The 20,841-nt window shown below is 28.0% G+C and overlaps 2 protein-coding genes across 2 annotated transcripts; one reads left to right on the top strand and one right to left on the bottom strand.

Moving 5' to 3' along the window:
- Positions 1-9,580: 9,580 nt before the first annotated feature.
- Positions 9,581-10,350, top strand: LOC101492021 (pectinesterase inhibitor 3-like). The gene has a single exon (XM_012717909.3). It carries the CDS (start codon positions 9,647-9,649, stop codon positions 10,262-10,264), a length of 618 nt encoding a protein of 205 aa, XP_012573363.1. The 5' UTR covers positions 9,581-9,646; the 3' UTR covers positions 10,265-10,350.
- Positions 10,351-13,196: 2,846 nt separating this feature from the next.
- Positions 13,197-19,498, bottom strand: LOC101491705 (3-oxoacyl-[acyl-carrier-protein] synthase II, chloroplastic-like). Its single transcript, XM_004507969.3, has 14 exons — positions 19,146-19,498; positions 17,501-17,706; positions 17,219-17,422; positions 16,884-16,994; positions 16,689-16,784; positions 16,521-16,566; positions 16,356-16,435; positions 15,940-16,008; positions 15,577-15,661; positions 14,289-14,443; positions 14,097-14,177; positions 13,943-14,002; positions 13,693-13,852; positions 13,197-13,613 (listed from the first exon to the last, which is right to left on the bottom strand). The coding sequence occupies exons 1-13, from the start codon at positions 19,357-19,359 to the stop codon at positions 13,736-13,738; spliced, it is 1,524 nt and encodes a 507-aa protein (XP_004508026.1). The 5' UTR covers positions 19,360-19,498; the 3' UTR covers positions 13,197-13,613; positions 13,693-13,735.
- Positions 19,499-20,841: the final 1,343 nt, after the last annotated feature.

Here is a 20,841-nt window from a genome sequence, read left to right as displayed (position 1 = left end):
ATAGTCAATTTCAATAAGAAGTATATTACTCATGGGGTTCACTTTCGTAGTTTCCCCTAAAATATACTTCATTAATATGTTATATTTGTATTAATTCTACGCAATATTCTTTTTAAAATAATATTATTGAAATATAAAATTTAATATAAAATATAATATAAATACAATATTTTGATATTTTATAAAAATTAAAATATAACATTTTAACTATTTTATATAATATTTTATTTTATATTAAAGTTTTATGTTCTAATAACATTACTTTTCATTTTATTGAAACATGAGGAGTTTTATTAAGACATGAGTTGAGAAAAATCATACAAATCAATTAGATATCACGTATGTATTGCAAACTTTAAAATAATAGATATAGTCTTACTTGTATATAATGTTCATTTAATTTGTGACTTATTTGTGATATATATACGAACACCTTGTACTCTACTTCAATTAGTTTTTCAAAGATAATAGAGGTTTAACTAGTGTAAAAGTTAGTAAAATTTCTACTACGAGTAAGTTATAAAGTTGGTGTAACAGAGTTCTAGAAATAAGAGACCCGTGTACTCATTTTCGATCACTTTATACATTTTAATATTAATAAAAATATTTTGTGGACACTCAACTTTTTTTAAAGTTAATTCCATATAAAAATATAATTAATTTAATTAAGCATATTTAATTTAGATCATATTAAAAATTATAATAAATTACATAGTTGAATTAATTAATTTTTATTATAATTTAAATTAAACATCTATTTAATTGAATTAATTATCACATTTTTGCACGTAATTAGTCTAAGTATATATTATATCAGTGTATAAAAAATAGATATTCATATATTTTTTCTGAAATATATGTTACCTCATGGCATTAATATGCTCTCTACTTTTTTATAGGGAAAATATAAATAGATTAATTGTTATGTGGTAGTATCTTAGAAATTCACATTCAAGAGAAAGAGCTCTGAACATTCGGATTTCGATACAAATACAAGTAAACTATAAGCTAGGATTGTTTCAACTATATTTAAATTTGAGTCTTTTTTATTAACTTGGGTTTATCTAAATTTTATTAATCCACTTGAATCTCAGCACTTAGTTAAAACAACGGTTGTTAGTGTTACACATTTAAAAAAAAAAAAACCAATTGATATTATAAATAATAAGTGTAAATAACTTATATTATTACATAATAAAAAATTTATTAGATTTTTCATTTTTCTTTGTGGAAGGATAATTGTTGACATTGTTTAGGGTTAAGTAGATTTTTAATCCTATAAAATTTAAAATTTTAAAATTTTATTCATTGTAAAATTATGACAATTTTTAGGTCCTACAAAATTATCCTACAAACACTTTTAGTCACTATTGGAATGAAACATATTTAATTATTCTTCAACTTTTGAATAATTTTTTACATACATGTTTAGAATTATAAAAAATTACTGCAGAAAAATTTATATCTTTTAAAATGAAATAAATTAAATATAATTTTTTTAAATGCTGCAAATTCAAGGTAAAAATAACGAAAATATACATCTATAAATTTTTTATAATGTTATAAATATTTCTGCAAAAAAAAGAAATATATTCAAAAATATATGTTGACATTCTAACAAAAATTAAAACTAATTGGATCATAATTTTATATGAATTAAAAATTTTATTTTTCTTACATAAATTATAAACTAAATTTTGAAATTTTATAAAATTAAAAATTTACTTACTCCTAATTTTTAATTGTGGCAAAGAAAATAATCGATTCACGCTGCAGCGACCCCAATACCCGTTTTTTAATAAGCATAAGATATTATTAAATTAATGAGGAGAAGGGTTACTCCAAATCATTATATCATTAAGACTATATTTGGTTGTGGAAAAAGTGTGAGAATAAAAATATTTGTGAGAGTAAATTTTATTAAAATTAAAAAAAGATAAAAAATAAAAAAGTAAAAGACAGAAAAATATATATTTAATATATTATTTAATATAATGGAAAGATAAAAAAAAAATTAGAAGAGAGAAAAATATACATATCTTGTTTTTTTAGTTTGATTGTTTAAAAAGTAAAAATAGAAATATTATATATTTTAAAAATGATAAAAATGCCCTTAAATCTAAGCCAAATTAGACTTTTATATATTGGTTGAGTTGAATGTCATAAAGCACTATAACCCCACATTTTAAAAACTGAATGGCATAAAGGACTTGTATAACATTTTTGTAGGTGCTTTGGACAATTCTCCTCTCTTCCTTTTATTTGCATTCCAAACAAGAGAAGTTTCAATTTCAATTTATACATAGAAAATCGACTTTGACCTTAATACAAGTGGGAGTTTTACTTGAAACTCTAGGTGACACTTCTACCTATGTAGTCCAACACAACACAGTGGAGGTCTTTTTGGTAATTTGACAAACAATTCTTTTTAATCCACATATATCATATACACACAAATTGGACTTCCTTTGTAACCAATGCCTACGTACGTTGTACCTCAACACTATTTATTATTTCATTTTTTTTATAAATATATTTAATATTGTTGACGCCCAATTTTAATTTGAACATCTTCCACACTTAACACTTAGCTATTATTATCTTCCATCCTTTTTACAAAAACAATTGATCCAATTAGAATTTAAGTAATAAACTGTAGGTGTAAAAAAAATTACACTGAGGTCCAATCAGAGTATAGTATTTGATAAATTATTTTAAATTAATTTTAGTTACAAAATGAACATATCATTAAATGTTGTTGTAAAACTTTTTTTGTCATTAAACTCGTATACAATCCTCCATTCACGGGGAAACTAAAAACGTATCCAATGTAATTAAGGGATTAAATATCTCTGATTGTAAAATTATACATGCAACACGTGCGGCATGAAAATTTTGAAGTGTGTATAGTCTTCTATGTCACTAACATGGTCGCTGTTTGAAGCCAAATTAATCCCAATGTCTAGTTGGTGGTGGAGACAAAGGAAACTGGCAGGAAATTAAATTCCCTTTCATATAATTCTTGGTGGATGTAGTTATGTCTTCCTTTGGCACAAATACCTTTTTAATAGTGTCTAAATAAAGTTTGAGAATGTGCCAATTTTGAATTTTAAACCAATTTTCTACGTATGCCATTTTTTCTATTTTGTTTCAATTATTAGGTGCAATCAATTGTCATCTCCTGAGTTTTCTATCCAATTAAGTAAGTTAAAAAATTGTAAGGTTGATCTATTTTGTAGGAGTTGCCTCTTATCACATCGTATCATATGGTATAGGCGGATTAAATATAAATTTTTAAGCTTTAAAATTCAACAAATCAAAAATAATGGAAACTAAGATTTAGAAATTGAATTTTGAATTTCTTTTGAGAGATTTTTATCATAACACAAGTTTATGTACAAAATTTAGTAACATTTTAATAAGTGAAAGATTTTGTACAGAATATTATGGGGATGTAACAAATATTAATTAAAATATTATAATTGAAATTTATAAAAGTTCTATAGTTTTATTAAAGATTCAATATAACATCAATATAAAATAAAAATATAATATGTAAAAAGAGACACTTACAAGGTTGTTCGTCTAGTTGAACTATTGGATCACTGGAAAGGTGCTTTTCAAGTGTCGATGTTGCAGCTTTGTAATTTCCATCTTTGTCGGAAACTTCTTGATTGAAAAATGCATCAATATTTTTATCCTTAAGCATTGTGTCACTCCTAACAAAATACACAAATTAATAAAAACAATTCATAAGTTAACTAAAATAATTCACAATTAACAAATAATATCACATCATATCATATATCAACTTTTAACGTGTAAAAGTTTGTTATAGTTTGTTAATAGGTAGTAGTTGGATTGCTAATTAGGGTGTTAGAGTTTGTCTGTTCGATATTATTTAGTTTATAATTCAATAGTTTATATGTACATAGAGCTCATGCATTAATTTTATTATATTTTATCAGTATAAATTATAATAAATGTCTACCTCATTTCTCGTTTATCTCTTCAATCACATAATTTCTAATACAATATCAACGACTTGATTATGATTTAAGAACGATTGAATAATTTCATTTACATTGTAGAAAGATAAAAAGATTATTGGTTACAAGAACCATTGACATTTAAGTATAAGAGAAAGATAGTAAAAATCTCAAAAATATAAGTAACAGATTAAGATAGTATGAAAAACAAGACCAATACCAAAAACCAACGTTGGCGGCTGACCACTGAGATAAACAATCCAAGAGAAGAGATGGAGAACAGTGTGAACAAAGAAATGAAAAATATTTAGATTGATCAATTTAAATACAAATAAGAGACATTCAAAAATATTTGATGGGGAAAGAAAAAATCACGTATTGATTTTTGGTATTTCTTCTCCACCTCATATATTCTGAAATACACATTTAAATTGATATTTTAAACATTATAAACATGTAAAATACATATCGATTAATCTTAGAAAAAATTTATATAGTTTTGAGAAGAATCGAGGGAGAGAATACCGTTTCATTTATTTTTCCCTGCATTACGGGGCTCGTAGATATCAGACCAAATTTATGGGTTGGTCCTTTTAGGCGGTGTTTGTATTTTGTGCTCCTATAGTACGTGGATTTATTTTCTTGTTTTGGGCCCGTTGTTCTCGTTCTTCATCGAACTTGGTAGGTAAATTAATTGGAACTTTAAATTTAGTTTCTAAATTTTATAAACTGATAAATAAATTTCTAAATTTTCAACCCTCCACTCAATTTTTTATAATTAAACATGTTTAATGTATGTAATCTTAATAAAAAATTAAGTTTATTGTCTAAATCATCTTCAATAATTAATAAATTGGATATTAAAAATATAAAATATATTTTATTTATTTAAAAACATTGAAAAATAAGAAGTTTTTATTAATTAAAGTGACAGTAACGATGGTTTTATAAATAAAAAAATATAAGTATCTTGTTTTAAAAATGTCTTTTTTTTTTTTTATTGCTAATGTCTTTTGAATATCATCTAAATAAAAATGTGAATAAAATTATAATACAAATAATACACTAATTATTTATTGTATAAACTTTATATGCATGATAAATATTTGTCACTTATCAATTAATTAAAAAAAATTCACAAATAATTAATTCAAACATAAATTTGTATTTCATTAGTATTATTTCTCTTCAATATCCACTAGATAAAAAAGTGAAGAACGTTATAATACACTTTTAAAAGACAAAATTATAATACATAAATTAAAATTTACTGTATGAATCATATGCGTTAAAAAAGATTATTTTCTTGTGTTAGTTAGTTAAATTAACAATGCAAATTTAATTATTAGTGTGTCTTAAATATCTTCATGTGCCAATTAGTTACAAAATAATGTATATAATTATTATTAATTGTCTTAATTATTATCCACTTTTAAATTTTATTATATAAATTATACACGTAACAAATATTTAACATTAAATCATAAAATAAAATATTTTTGTTCAAACTCTTAATTTGTGTGGTTTTGTTCGTATCTTTATTTGGGGTAAGTTGGTCAGTTGCTTCTAAACAAAAAACAACAAAAAGCTAATACGTTTATATTTTCAAACATTAATTCGCAAATGCAAGAGTATTGTATTTGATAGCATCTAAAAGTTCAAAATCATACCATTATAAATAATGTCTAATGGGAATTTTTTGTTGATATTGAAATAGTATTTTTCAAAATTGCTCCATTTTTAAAAGTGATTATATCAAAATTTATATGTAAATATAAAATTATGGATTGTGGTAACCATGGATCATATTTGAAAATAATAATAAAAAGTAATTAATCCAGCGAGGATTAGAAATATACTTAACAATGATTTTTGAATTACATATTAGTAGCCAAATGAGTACTAAGCAGCTAGGTATCGTGATTTTTGATAGTCCCCACTGATTCTTTCAATAAATAAATAAATAACTTAGCAACCATTCTCACAGTCTTTTGAAGAAACAATTATAGAGAGAAGAGATGCACGTCTTAGTGGAGAATACAAGACAAACACCCGCTAATTTCGAATGTTAAAACAAAAATGAATAATTGTTAGACTAATTTTCACTCTATCATTCCTAAATAATTACATATGATTCTGGATGGATAAACTGAGGTATTGTCGATAAATAGTTAAATACACATTCAAACATAAAAAATATTGTGTTTTTTAAGTGTAATTTCAAAGTGACTTTGGACAGAAAAAGATACTCCCAATTTTTTTATGTGTGTCAGTGGCCACATTGACAGACACACGATTCCATTGCACAGTGAAGTGGACGGTGCTGATCAAATTTCAATCTGCTCGGGACTCAATAATTTATCTATTTTGCCGAATATCACAAACTTAGGAGTTGACGGATTTTTTACTGAGTTTAAAGATAGTGTATAAAATAAATACTTTCTCACTCAATTATTTAATATTTTGTTGTTGTATCAAATTATTATTGATTTACTATACATTCATAAATTAAAGGATATGATTTGGTCTATCAATACTGTTTATTTAATTAATTTTTAATATAATATTGACCATGAACTAATGATAAATTAATTTAATAATTAATTAAAATTTTGATAGTATTCATATATTCTTTTTTCTTATATTACCGTATAAGTTGTATTTTTTAAATACATCTCTTTTATATTTGGCCTACAAAAAAAAAAGTTGACGATGATGTTTACTATTGGTCCTACAGATCAGCATCTTAATAGTGGTAGTAAACTAAATTTGAGTAATATTCGCGATCATAGAGAATATGCCAATATACACTATTGTAAGTTTGCAACTCCTTACTACTATTAATTTCACATTTTCTTATCCTCGTTTTGGAATATGAAAATTACCAAAAGATGTACTACTAGCGAAAAATGAAACCCAAAAATTGACCATGTAATAGGTATGTGTGTTAGGTGATTGTGATATCAGGTTGAAACTGTTTGCACATATATATTTATTTGTTAATTAATTTTAATTTGATAAAGATTGTTGTTGAAAATGACGTGTCACTACATTTGTATGATTAATATTTAATTCTTTCACTCTCTCATTATAAATCTCATATATATAATTTAATTTTAATATATAATTGTCATAATATACAATGTTATATAAGGTCTTTTAAAAAAAATCACTTCTTTAGTATTAAAAGGAGTAACATATCTATAAAAATAATGTCTCGCGATGAGTGTCCATGTTATCGTTGAATGTAATTAATTATTATTTAGTTTTTGTACTATTCGATCGATTTATTATATTATAATTATGCACTCTAATGAAGTGAAGAAAGTAATATATAATAATTTTTTGAAATTATCCTCTAGTTATGGTGAACTTTTGAAAGAAGTTGAGGATCATTTAAAAAAATAATAATTTATAAGTTAAATATTATCTGTAATTTCTTAATTTAATTTCAGTTAATAACGTTTTAGTCTTTTAATTTTTTTTTCTTCCGATTTAGTTATTTATTTTAAGTGACAATTTAATTTTTTATGTTTTAAAATGTCAACAATGTTATTCTTATTTTTTGCAAAAAATTCATTAAAAATTTCAAACAAAAGCCATAAAATTAATTATTATCCTCAATATAATGCAATTTCATCAAATTTATAACTTAAATATTTAAATAAACTCATATTTTTATCTCTAACAACATCAAATAAAGAATGATAAATATGAGTTTATTTGAATATTTGAATTACGAGTTTGATGAAATTTGTATTATATCAAATAATATAATTAATTTTATAGGTTTTGTTTGAAAATTTTGATGTGTTTTTTGAATTTTTGTAAAAAAAAAGGATAACTTTGTTGATATTTTAAAACATAAAATATCAAATTGTCACATAAGATTAAAATAAATGATCAAATCGAATAGAAAATAAAAACTAAAACATTAACTGAAATTAAGTTAAGAACCATATATGTTATTTAAGCTAATTTATATTGCTTGATTTGGTTTACAAACAATAATTTCTTTCTTTTTTATCTAAATGTCTATATTTATCTCTCTTCCTCTCACATAATTTAAATCTCACTTATTATATCTGTTAATATATACTACTCTTTGTCTAAAATTTAATGATATATCTAGTTCAAAATTAAGATAAAATATATTAAGGTTTTGACTTAACTTTGCTTATATTTTATAATCAAGTGAATATAATACACTAATAAAAAAATATATTAATGAGCTAGAAAATAACAAAAATCTCCTCACAATCTTAAAATTTAAGACAAACTGTGACCGACGTAATTTAACAAGCGTAAATTAAGGCAAAATGTCCCCCGATTGATATTAAAATATAAGACGACTTTATCCTTTCATTGACAGTTCATAGTTATCTTTTCTTGTTCATGATACCAACCAGTAGTACGTAGAATAATTAATTAATTGGTTTAATTGATATTACCAATTTAAAAGTTTTATATCATGAACACGTTTTATTAGCTATAGGAATTAATGACTATAAAAATATTTTATAATAATGATGTATATAAATTAAGGAGATTATACATTTTGATACTATTAAAATTAAATTGTCAATAACTAAAAGACACGTAATTCATGTAATAAAATTATTAATTTAATCAATTTTAATAAATATTATAATAATATATACATGAACTTAGACTTTTAGTCGTGTTGGCAAGGTACTGTCGTTAAGACTTACGTTGTAATTCGGGAAGATAGTGAGAACTACGCTTCCTGCATGTAGTGAAGTCAGGACAGTCCCGATGACCGTGTTTTCATAGTGAAGATAGCTAGAGTCTAACAGTGTTATCTTACAGAAAACAGGGACGTTCTTCCTTCCGTGAAGAGAAAGGATCAATCTAACAGCTCCAAAGTGCAAGGCTGTGTATCCCTCACTTTTCCAATGATTTATAAGACTCTGCGGAATCTCTAAATCAACATATTGCTCTTGATTTGTCGCTCTGAGGCTGCACTGGTCAAGTCGTGAAGATTGTACATACTCTTTCATATGAGGACGGTCGGTTGTGATAAGGTTTCTGATAGATCTGGTGAAAGATCTTTGTCTTTTAAAGATGTTATATGGGCTTAAAAGATGTGGTACGGTTTCAGCAATTTGTACATCATCAGGAACATAAGTATATTCGATAAGGTTTTCTATTTTATGGGAGTCGGTCTTTTTACAGGTTTTTGGAAGGGATATTGACGAGGTGATGGTAATAGGTTGTTTAGACTCGGTTGTTTCCATGATTTAGTGGTTCCTTCCTTACTCACTCTCCTTATCATATTCATACCATATGTTGCATAATAAATCTTTGAATACATGTTGTTACTTGTTAATATTATAATTTAATTGTGAGAGTGGGAGGCAGATAAAAATAAAATTATTAATTTGACTTAAGAGATCTAGACTCTTGCAGTCACGTGCGCTATAAATGTCAACTAAAATTGATCAAGTTGATAAAGATTTGACTTATATACGTGGGTTTAAGTTTAAGTGACCCAGTTCTCCTCAACTTTTATTTATTAAAAAAAATATTGCCCTATAAATAAAGGTCACTTCCCCTTCACTACTCAAAATGCAAACACATAACTATCAACACTCTCCTCTTCCCTGCTCTTAAAATTTGTCTTTCTACAACGAAAAATGCAAACACGTAACTCCATCACATTCCTTGTTTTTTCACTCTTATTAATTTCTCCAACGTTTCTTTCCGCCGCAAAAACACCGCAAGATCTCATCCGTTCATCATGCGCACAAGCTAGATACCCAACTTTGTGCGTCCAAACACTCTCTAACCAAGTAGGCCCAACTACGAAGCCATTAAACTTGGCTCAAGCCGCCGTTAACGCTACTCTCACTCACGCTCTCACACTTTCCGTTTACTTCAATACCCTACAGTCCCACGTGGCTCTGGGACCCACCGTTAGTAACAGACTACGAGTTGCGGTGAGTGACTGTGTTGAACAGATTTCCGACTCGGTTACGGAGTTAAATCGAACGTTAAACGAGTTACGGCATTTACGGATGGGAACATTCGAGTGGCAAATGAGTAACGCTCAGACATGGGCTAGCACGGCGTTAACTAACGGTAACTCTTGTATAAACGGTTTGAATAGAAGTGACGCAGAAAAGAAGATGAAGTTGGAGGTGAAACGTAGGGTTACAGATTTATCCATGTTAACGAGTAACGCTCTCTACTTAATCAATCGTGTTAGTGATAGCAGGAATCCAAAGCCTCACTCCAGTAATTCCAAAAACTGATGCATATCTTCCTCTATCATCAAAAGTTAATGTTTTATTGATCATTACTAGTAGCTTTTTTTTTTTTTTTTTTTTTTTTTTTTTTTTTCTTTTTTTTTTTTTTTTTTTTTTTTTTTTTTTTTTTTTTTTTTTTTTTTTTTTTTTTTTTTTTTTTTTTTTGCTGTCTGCAAAATATAACATGTAAATTAATCAGTGTTATTTATTTTGTATGCTGTTTCTAAAAATATGATGGCTTTAATTAGCTCTGTTTAGCTACTCGATCAATGGAAAAGTGTAATGATTTTCGTAATAGTAATAAATAAATACCTACAATTTTGATAATTTTTTTTTTATATCTTAATACATTTAAATGTCTAACATGTTTCATCTCTCTCAACATGTTCATATGAGTTTGTTTGAAATTTAAATGGATTTATTTAAGTTCATATATTTCGATATAAATATTTATAATTCTATTTTAAAGAGTTTATATAAACAGTATATCGAAAATAGTTTTCAATTAATTAATTTTTATAAACTATTTAAAATCTATAACTTACTTAAAATATATTTGACTTTATTTTATAGTAGACTATAAAAAAAATTTATAAATAAGCGATTATAAAAAAAGTGTGTATCGTATAAACTCTTAAAAAGTTGTTTAATTAATATTCATCAGATACGAGGGACACAGGTCGAGTTAAATCACTTATTTTAATTGTGATAAACTGTTTTTACATAAGTAAATTTTTCTCATTTACATGTGTCGTAATTTTTTAATCTTTTAATTTATTTCTCTTTATACTTTTTATTATAATTAGTCAATAATTTTGATGGTAGCTACATATTATGTGATAAATGCAAAGTATTCACTAATTAGCAATGAGACAATGGTGCTTTTCAATTTGCAGGTTTAGGTGTTGGTGGTAGGATTAAGACAGAAAAGTTTTATTCAATTTAGTTAGTTATTGACATAGATATCTTGTGTTATGTGTATTGGTTTTTCTACTCTTAACATATCTTATATGCTTTGATTAGTCCTCTTTTTTCTGCGTATAAATTCAGTTTTGTTTCATGAAAAAAAAAAAAACTAATCTATACCAGAAAACATGTCAATCAACTTTAGTTAGATCTAGGGCTAACTCAATGATTCTAGAGCTCTAAAGGAAACTCAAAATAAGGCCCATAAAATCTAACAAGAGCAAAATTATAGAGGTCTTTTAAGTATAATTAGTTTTTATAATATTAAACAATACAAATAAATATTAAATGTATTTAAATGATTGGTGAAATTTTACTAAATTAATTAGTAGCAAAATTAATAAATGAAGTTTATACTCTGAAACTATAATAATTAATATAATTAAGTAAATAAATAAATAATGATTTTGAGGTAAAAAAAGTTTGAGACCCAGAACGTTTGTCTTATTTACAACCATTTTGGGCTTGGTCGTGTTAGATCTCTCTCATATATCCCTACATCTAAATATGCCATCCGAAAAATACAAATTTGTTTTTCTATAGAACCTTTAATTTTTTTTACCACTCATTTTTTCACCTCTTCTTTCAAAACTTTAAAGAATTCATCATAACTTTCAAATATTTTCAGAAATAAAAAAAAAAATAAGTGCAATCGAATTTTTCATATATTCGAAATAGAAATTTTCTAGATTTGGAAAGTTTCAAAAGTTTTCAAATCTGAAAAGTTTCGAAAATTTCTAAATTTGTAAAGATTCTAAAGTTTTCAAATATGGAAAGTTTAAAAAATTTCTCTATTTGAAAAGTTTTAGATTGCTCGAAACTTTCGAAATAGGGGTGAAAAAATGAGTGGTAAAAAAAAAATTAAAAGTTTTATAAAATGACAAAATTATATTTTTACATTGATTGAAATGTGACAAATTTAAATGTGGGGTGCATGGTAGAATACTCTTGTTCCAAGAGTACTCTTATATAATTTTAAATATTTAAGCATTTCAATTTAAAAAATTATAAACGAACCTACCTTGAAAAAAAAAATTACATTATACTTTATTTGTCTGATCAAGAATACACTATATATACATGCCTGTCACGTGACTTGTATCCCTTTGGATTTGCATTTCTTAATAGACTATTGACCACTAGCTAGTGAGTTTTGACGATATACACACAATAGAACAGAATATTCTAATTTCAAACTGGCTTGCCAGTTGCCATGTGCAGTATGCACGTAAAGGACTACAACTCATTAAGTATTGGCTTCTAGATAAATTTGTAGTCAATTTCAAAAATGTACTTAATTGCAAGTTATAAGATAGATCAGGTCTATTGTATACCAATGTTTAAAAGTTGTTTCAAATATAAATAACAATCGAGAAGAAAAAAAATTAGAAGTTTAAGTTAATATTTCTCTATTTTTATGATTGAAACAATGATTAATTGATGTCTTTCGATATATTCGTTTTTCTTTATCTTTACATTAACTATGCTATTGTCTCGTCCATAAAATACAAAAGAACTATTCCTAATAGTATTGTCTATATTAATTAGAATTTCAAGTTAATTTTAAATACAAATTCCCACCTATGAATGAAGAGTTCACCATATCTTATATTATTTTTTAAATGCAAATTCCCACCATACCAATATATTATTTTTTCAAATTTAGTATGAGAGAATTAATTTATTTTTCAATCATAATATTTATTACTCGTTAAAAAAGAGTTACAATAATCAGAGATATCTTAGTAAAAAAAAATTATCCAATTAAAATTTTGAGAATAATATTATTAAAAAGTACAGGAAAGTTAATTAAAATTTCAATTGAATAAGATAAGGTCGTACCCATATTCTAATATATTACCATAGTTCCGAGAAAGTCATATATTTAAATTTAAGGACATAATGGAGTCTAATGCACATCACTAATGTATAAATCACAATCTACATCTTTTGACAGCTGCACTCTTCAAAAAGTCAAAACCGTAATCAAATTGAATCAACCTGAAGGGTATAAATTTATGTGAAAAATAACTGAAATAGTTTATTGCCCTATGCCCAGCCAGCCAGGTGTGTACTAGTAACATATATGAAAATAAAAAAATAAAAATAAACAAAAAAGAGTGTATGATGTCCCACCAACCAAGAGGTTGTTAAACTTAAAATAGAAAATGTTACATCAAAGGGACCTGGGGTCATATCATACTTCAACCATTCAAGTTAAAGATAGGGGATAGACAGACCCACTCGCTCCCACCACATAATCTATGCACCTTCTCATTCTAATTCTTTAAATCCCATCTCAACAATGTTTCTCAACAACAACCAACCATTCCATATATTTGAGAGTTGTTTGTATCAACACATTGCCTCGGTACATGCTGACTGTGACCTAAAATATAAGAGTTTAAGTGTAAAACAATTTTACTTTATCATGGCAAAATAATAAAAATACATGATACATTTCATACCTTTAAAATAACAACGTGAAAGTAGTATTATCTGAAATCTGCTTCACTTATAAGGAGCAAATATGATTGAAGAATTGTGTCCTCCAAATCCAAATGAATTAGATAAGGCAGCCTTGATATTAAGTCTCTCTTTCTTTGCTCCTACAAGCACTTTAGCGTCCTGTATTTATGTAATTTAGACAACCATATTATAAGATAATAATTACTATATAAATGATGTAAACTTTCAATGTTGCAGCAGGTAACATACCACTTCTTTATCGGGGTTTTCTAGGTTGACATTAGGATGAACCCACCCTGTCCTGATTGCCTATATCAAGGAATAACAAATCTCGTAAACTTTTCATTGTAAACTTCGTCGCATTATTTTACATTTCATATACAATTGATTCATTAATTTTCACCTGTACTGTTGCTACTGCTTCTACACCACCAGATGCACCTAGTAGATGACCGATCATAGATTTCGTAGAATTCACTTTAAGCTGTATAAAAAAAAAACATCTTGGTAAGTACAAGAGTATATATGCAGTTGCAATAATAAAAACAATTAAAAAGATAACAAAGGTAACAATAACATGAAAAGGAACGTATACCTCAGGATTTTGACCAAAACAGTGAATCAGAGCTTGGTACTCCTTAATATCGCCGGCTGGTGTTGATGTGGCATGAGCATTTATGTAATTCACATCCTCTTTTGAAACCCCGGACTGAGCTAATGCCTTTTCAATGCAAAGTTTTACACCGGCCCCTATTTTCGATTGGATAAGGGAATACAAGGTCAAGCTTAAGGAGTAGGATGCAAGTATCAATTCTCACAAAGCACAAAATAATTAAAACACAATTACAAATTGCTGAGTTCTTTACTCCACCACCATTAGTCCAAATGACCAGTCCTGGGCATGATGGGTGGTGTGTTGAAAAATCCTATATCGACTAGAGATATGGGTTAGGTAGTGTTTATAAGGTTTACACAATTCTCACTTTACAAACCTGTTTTGAGGATCTAATTCAGCTCTATACCCAAATTCTAAGAACATATCAGAGCCTACCCTAAATCTGTTATGGGGCTAAGATCTTTCTTATTCCACCGATATTTTATACACACTCCACATGCCCAATCATGGACAAGAGGTGGTGTGTTAAGATTCTTGTTATTCCATAAGTCCACGCTTCAGGTGTTCAGTCCTGAAGCATGGGTGAGGTGTTGCAAGTCCCACATCAATAGTGATATGGCCTAGGTAGTGCTTATATGGTTCGGGTAGCCCCTACATTTGTACACGCTTCAGATAATCATGGCTATGAAAAGGTGTGTTAAGATCCATGTTATTCCACAACCCCCATTAGTTCACGCTTCATATGTCTAATCCTGAACCGTGAGATGGGGCGATTGCTAGGCCCACATCAACTAGAGATATGGCCTAGGTAGTGCTTATAAGACGTAGGCAGTCATCGCCATTCAAGGCAGTTTTGTGGGACTGAACTAAGCTCTACGCCCAGATTCTAAGAAATAAGACAGAAAAATCTAGAACTAAAAAGGAAGTATGGCAGGATGTAGTTAATCTCTTTCAATATTCTAGAATTGTGTGATGAAAGTGTAATTACATTCCAAAGTTTTTAAGATGATAGGAAGGATGTCGCATAGTAATGGACGTCTCAATATAAGTTACAAAAGACTAAACTAAAAGCAGAAACTCCACTTTCACATTTAAAGTGACCAGGAAAACATCCATACACTAATTTTCTTACAAAACATGCCTACCCACCAGAATATAGACATGATGGTCACTGCAACTGTACTTGCACAATAGTGATCGGTATGCTACAGATGGTTATGTTTTAAAATTCTATGAATAGAAAGGATCTTAAAGGTGTAAACTTTACCATCAGGATGTGGCTCAGTCATGTGGTATGCATCACAGGTGAAACTTCCACCACAGAATTCTGCATATATGTTTGCACCTCTTTTCTACAACGTAAAAAATTCAATGTCAATAGAAAGTACTTAGTATGTACCAAAAGTGGCAGGTTTATTTAATTTAGGATCATATAAATGTTGAAAAAATAGTGGGAGAAAAAGAAGGTTATGGTTGCGACATCTATAAAGAACAATCTAACACAAGGTACAACAGATATATCAAGTGTTTTAATGCTATTGGAACAAAATGAAGAACAAGGCGAAACACAAGGATAGGTCATGTTTTATTCTCAAATAATCAAATCATTTGATTTTGATCTTAGAAGTACCTTAGCATGCTCCAATTCTTCTAAAAGTAAAACACCAGCTCCTTCCCCCATGACAAATCCATCACGATTCTGTAATATCATAACCACAAGCTATTAGTTAGTAACACAAGTGAAGGGAAAAATGAAGAAAATGATGAATATACAGACTAAAACTACAGGCACTGCTATCTTTTAGTGTCTGAGACCTTAGCAATTCATACAACAATTACTTTTTAAAAACAGTTATATTTTAACGAGCATAAAAACCAATGCTATGTGTCAGCTTAAGGAGTTGAGTAGAATTTCTCGGTGTCTTTTGTTCTACTAGATGGGATGTTTTCACAGTTTCTTATTGTTCTATTACTATAAAACTCAAGGCACGCTCATCAAACTAGAGTACAGGGATGAAAAGGCGACAGGGTTTTAGAAAGTATTACAGTATCCCAAGGGCGTGACGCTTTGGAAGGATCAGTATTCCTTTGTGAGAGTGCCCTGCATGCCACAAAGCCTCCCAAACCTGCACCAAATATTATTGAATTAATATCAGAGTTATGGCAAGATTAATCTACACAAGCCAAAAAAATGAAAGGAAAAAAAAATACCAATTGGTAAAATAGCAGAGTCTGAGCCACCACAAAGCATCACATCCTACAGAAAATTTCATATTTAGCAAAACCATTAGCATCTAAAAAAAGAAATATCATTCAACCACACTACTTAATAGTCACACAAAAGAATGACGATAAAGAGAATATTGGGAAAATACTTACAGCTTCGCCTCTGATGATATGGTTTGCTGCATTCAATATACAATAGTTACTTGTCGCACAAGCTGTAGAGATAGAATAATTAGGGCCCATCCATCCCTGCGATCCATTAAAGAAATCAATAATTGAACATAGCCCGCCAATTTTGTTTTAAGCTTATGACAAAAACCAAGACCACAAAAGTATATTTAAACCAACCAGATCCATTGCAAGCATGGCAGAACCCATATTTGTTGTTGCGAAAGGAATACAAAAAGGATTCATCTTCCTATACGATATTCGTAAAGCTTCAATGGAATCACTAATAACCTGTTCAATTCACAACCCAAACAACAAAATAGTCACACATGTGATAGATTTCTGGCAGCATTTCGAATTGCATTTGACAGTAAATTCAATTCGCAAGACCAACATGTGTTACAAGTTCTTTAAGAACTTATGGTTCTGTTAGATATAAAATCAAACTACCGAATGTGACAAGTTTATTTTTAAAGTGTTGAATCTCAACATGCTAGAGAGTAATGGAATGTCACCTTCATGCCACCTAATGCCGAGCCAATTAAAACTCCACATTTGGTTTTATCTAACTCATCCATCGCATCTTTAGTAAGTCCACCATTAATCAATGCTTTTTTTCCAGCAGTTAGCAGATAGAGCATAAATTTATCCATTCTCTTTGTAAATTTCGGTGCTACCCAACCATCCGTAGAAAAAGACTTAATTTCACCAGCGATCCTCTGGAGAAAAAATATTGAGAACAAAATCCGCAGCAGGCAACAGCAAGAAAAATACAATTTGAATTAAGTATAACTTACTGTTGGAAATTCTGCACAATCGAAATTCTCAATCTCACTTATACCGCTAACACCATTGAGTAAATTACTGTAGAATACATCTGGATCATGACCAAGTGGTGTAACCACACCCAACCCTGTGACAACTACTCGTCTTTGCTTTGTTGGAAGTTTTTTTGTTACTTTAACCTCTTGCACAGGTTCCAAAGCTACAGCCATAATTTTACCTTGAAATTTGGCAATTCCAAAGCATAGGTCAGCACACAGCAATTATAAGACGGAGTATCAATAATGAAAATAAAATATGTTCTTAAACGTCTTGCTTCTTCAACATCAGCACAACCTTGGAGTTCATAAACATAGGAAAAAGCTTATAATTCAATAAAGTATGTGTTTACAACTTTAAAGAAGTAGTAATGCGTGTCTAGTTTTTAACTTCCGAGGTACTATAATCCTAATGGTCCACATTAATGTGGTGCAAGGAACACGGCCACCAACCAAGAATAAATATGTCTATGTTGATGTAAACTAGGTCATAGAAAATAAAACCAAGAAAAAATTGCTAGGTAATTAATCCCCGCCGTTGATTTTCTCATAAGCAGTTGACAGTTGATGTTACACGCACATGCATAACAAGTCATGGATGTGTTGAAATATCAACCATGCATTTTATCATCAACAGCTGAGATTACTTACTTTATACCCTCTAAATTGAATTGCTCACTTTTAGAGAACTAAATCATATGAAAGCATCCATAAAACTCCTATCAATTGCTCAAAATAATATATATAGATTGCTGAAGCAGACTCTACTGAGTACATGTATGCCAGAGGCATGTTCAGGGAGTTGAAAACACTGAAGCACAAGGAGGCAAACCACTTGTGATGCAGCTTCTACATAAATTTTATCTATTTTTTTGTCAATAATAACATGGAATCCTCCTCCCCTATGGTTATAACAAACCACCAAATGATAAAAGGCATAGAAATACATCAAAATTTTACACACAGAATAATGAAAAGAATCCTCCCCTGAAAAAAACAGAGACTGAGAGTTTACCATTCTTGGGTCAATATTTTTAATTTCATACTCCAGTGGAACTATTATTAGAGGGCAAAATAATTTTTTTCATTTTAAAAAATAGCATTTATATCTTGTTTAAAGCAAATTTATGTGCATGTGATGAACAATTGGATGAAATTGCAAGAATACCACCTAAAAGTGACAATTAGATTAATAATAATAATAATAAGTGAATATATAGTCTTAAATGGTTTTAAGAGTGTCCATACGATATGTACGAGGTATAAAAATGATGAAGAGTTAAATGGCACATGTGTATACTCTACCAACCAACCGAAACCATTATATTCTCCTTCACGCAATGAAACAACAATAGTTAGAGCAGGTAAACACAATCACGAAAAAAAGAAGAAGAAAAATCAAATAAAACGAACAACCCAAATAAAGCAAAACCAACCCAAGACAAAGATCCAAACCAAAACAACAAGCTTTAAATAAACAATAAAAATAAAATAATAAAATAATAAAAAAGCATCCTTTATGAAAATCCCAGATTTAACGATCAAAGAAAGCGAAATAGAATAGTATGAATGAAGGTTAAAAATGTAAAGTTTAGATTGAAGTAAAGAAAAGTGAGAATACCAGAATGAGTGGGTTTATTTAGTCTGCGATTGAAATTGGATCGAAAAGGAGTGTTAGTGAAAGGGTGGAAGTGAATGGTGGATCGATGAAGAGATGAAATCGAGGTTTTGGAAGAGTGAGATGAGGTTCTGAGACGGTGAGTGTCGCACGTGAGTGACATGCAAGCTGGTTCAAGCCACGTGCAGAGGGAAGAAGAAGTAGTGGTGGCGGCCATTGAAATTGAAAAGATCGAGGTTAAGGTTGAGAGTTGTGATGAATGTAATAAGAAGAAGAAGAAGAAGAAGAAGATTGTTGAAGTTGGTGGGTTTATGAAGAAGAAGAATAAGGATTATTCATTTCATTGGATCTCTTTTTGTTCTTCGTTGTTATCAGTAATCAGTGTAATTGAAAAGGAAGAGAAAGTGGTGTTGTTTTCTATAATCTGAAATCCATTTGATTTCACTGATTTTCACGAAGAGTGACGAAGGCGTGTTTGTTTCCAACACAAAGCCTTTCTTTCTTCTTCTTCTTTTTTCTGTAATCTTATTCTTAGTCCTCTCCTCTATGCTTACCGCCCCTCTTCTAACAAACACACTCCACCCTATAATATTTTTACTCTTCTATCTCTCCTAAATTATATACGTGGTCCCTTAATTTAATTTCAGATTTTAGTTTTTTATCCTTTTTTTTATTTAGTCTTTTATTTTAATTTTAAGTGACAATTCGATATTTTTATGTTTTAAAATTTCAACAATATTATCTTTTTTTATACAAAAATTCAAAAAAAGATTCAATCAAAACTAATTAGAGTTTTAAATATGTCATTTATCTTTTATAGATTGAATTAATTATTTATCATTATAATTTTTTTTCTAAATTAAATTTAAGATAAGGGGATAATTCACCATTATAATTAAAAATATTTATAGAATTGAATCAATTTTCAATTTTAGTCTACTTATGCTATAAATTTTAGACAAAACCATTGATGAATAATAATAATAATAATAATAATAATAATAATAATAATAATAATAATAATAATAATAATAATAATAAATATTCCACGACTCAACATCCTAATTAGACTCCTATTGATGATAATGATATCATAATTTTAGATAAAAAGTAAACGATATTAGTTGTAAACAATATTAGTTTTGATGGACCATATATTGTTACAAGTGAAAGAACTAAACCAACAACCATGTAAATTCAAATATCTAAATCAAACTAATTAAATTAGTCTGGATTCTTTTTTTTTTTAGTCTAAATCAAATTTAATATATATTGGTTCAGTTATCAATTTTATATCATTTAAATTCAATCACCGAAAACCTGAACAAAACAATTATATTGTATTATTATATCTTTTATTTCACATTATATTAGTATATTTATCTTATAAAAATATTTTGTATTAATATATATATATATATATATATATTATTGTAACTTATATACTTTAATTGTATTAAAAGTTTATAATTAATTTATTTTGTATTTTTTAAAATATCAATCAAATCAAACCAACTTGTTTTTTATCTATTAGTTTGGATAGGATTTTGAGTAAAAATTATCAACACCAAATCAATATTTTTTATTAGTTTGAATTTATATTCTCCCAAAAACCAAATCAAAACTGACTCGTAACACCTATCTCTATATATCGTAATCATTATTGTGATATAATTTCGACTTGATGAATTAAAGGTAT

This window comes from Cicer arietinum, chromosome 7 (assembly GCF_000331145.2).
Source record: "Cicer arietinum cultivar CDC Frontier isolate Library 1 chromosome 7, Cicar.CDCFrontier_v2.0, whole genome shotgun sequence".
In the NCBI taxonomy this organism is placed as follows: domain Eukaryota; kingdom Viridiplantae; phylum Streptophyta; class Magnoliopsida; order Fabales; family Fabaceae; genus Cicer; species Cicer arietinum.
Note: the sequence above shows the minus strand (reverse complement) of the source record. Positions and strands in the feature narration are given on the sequence as shown.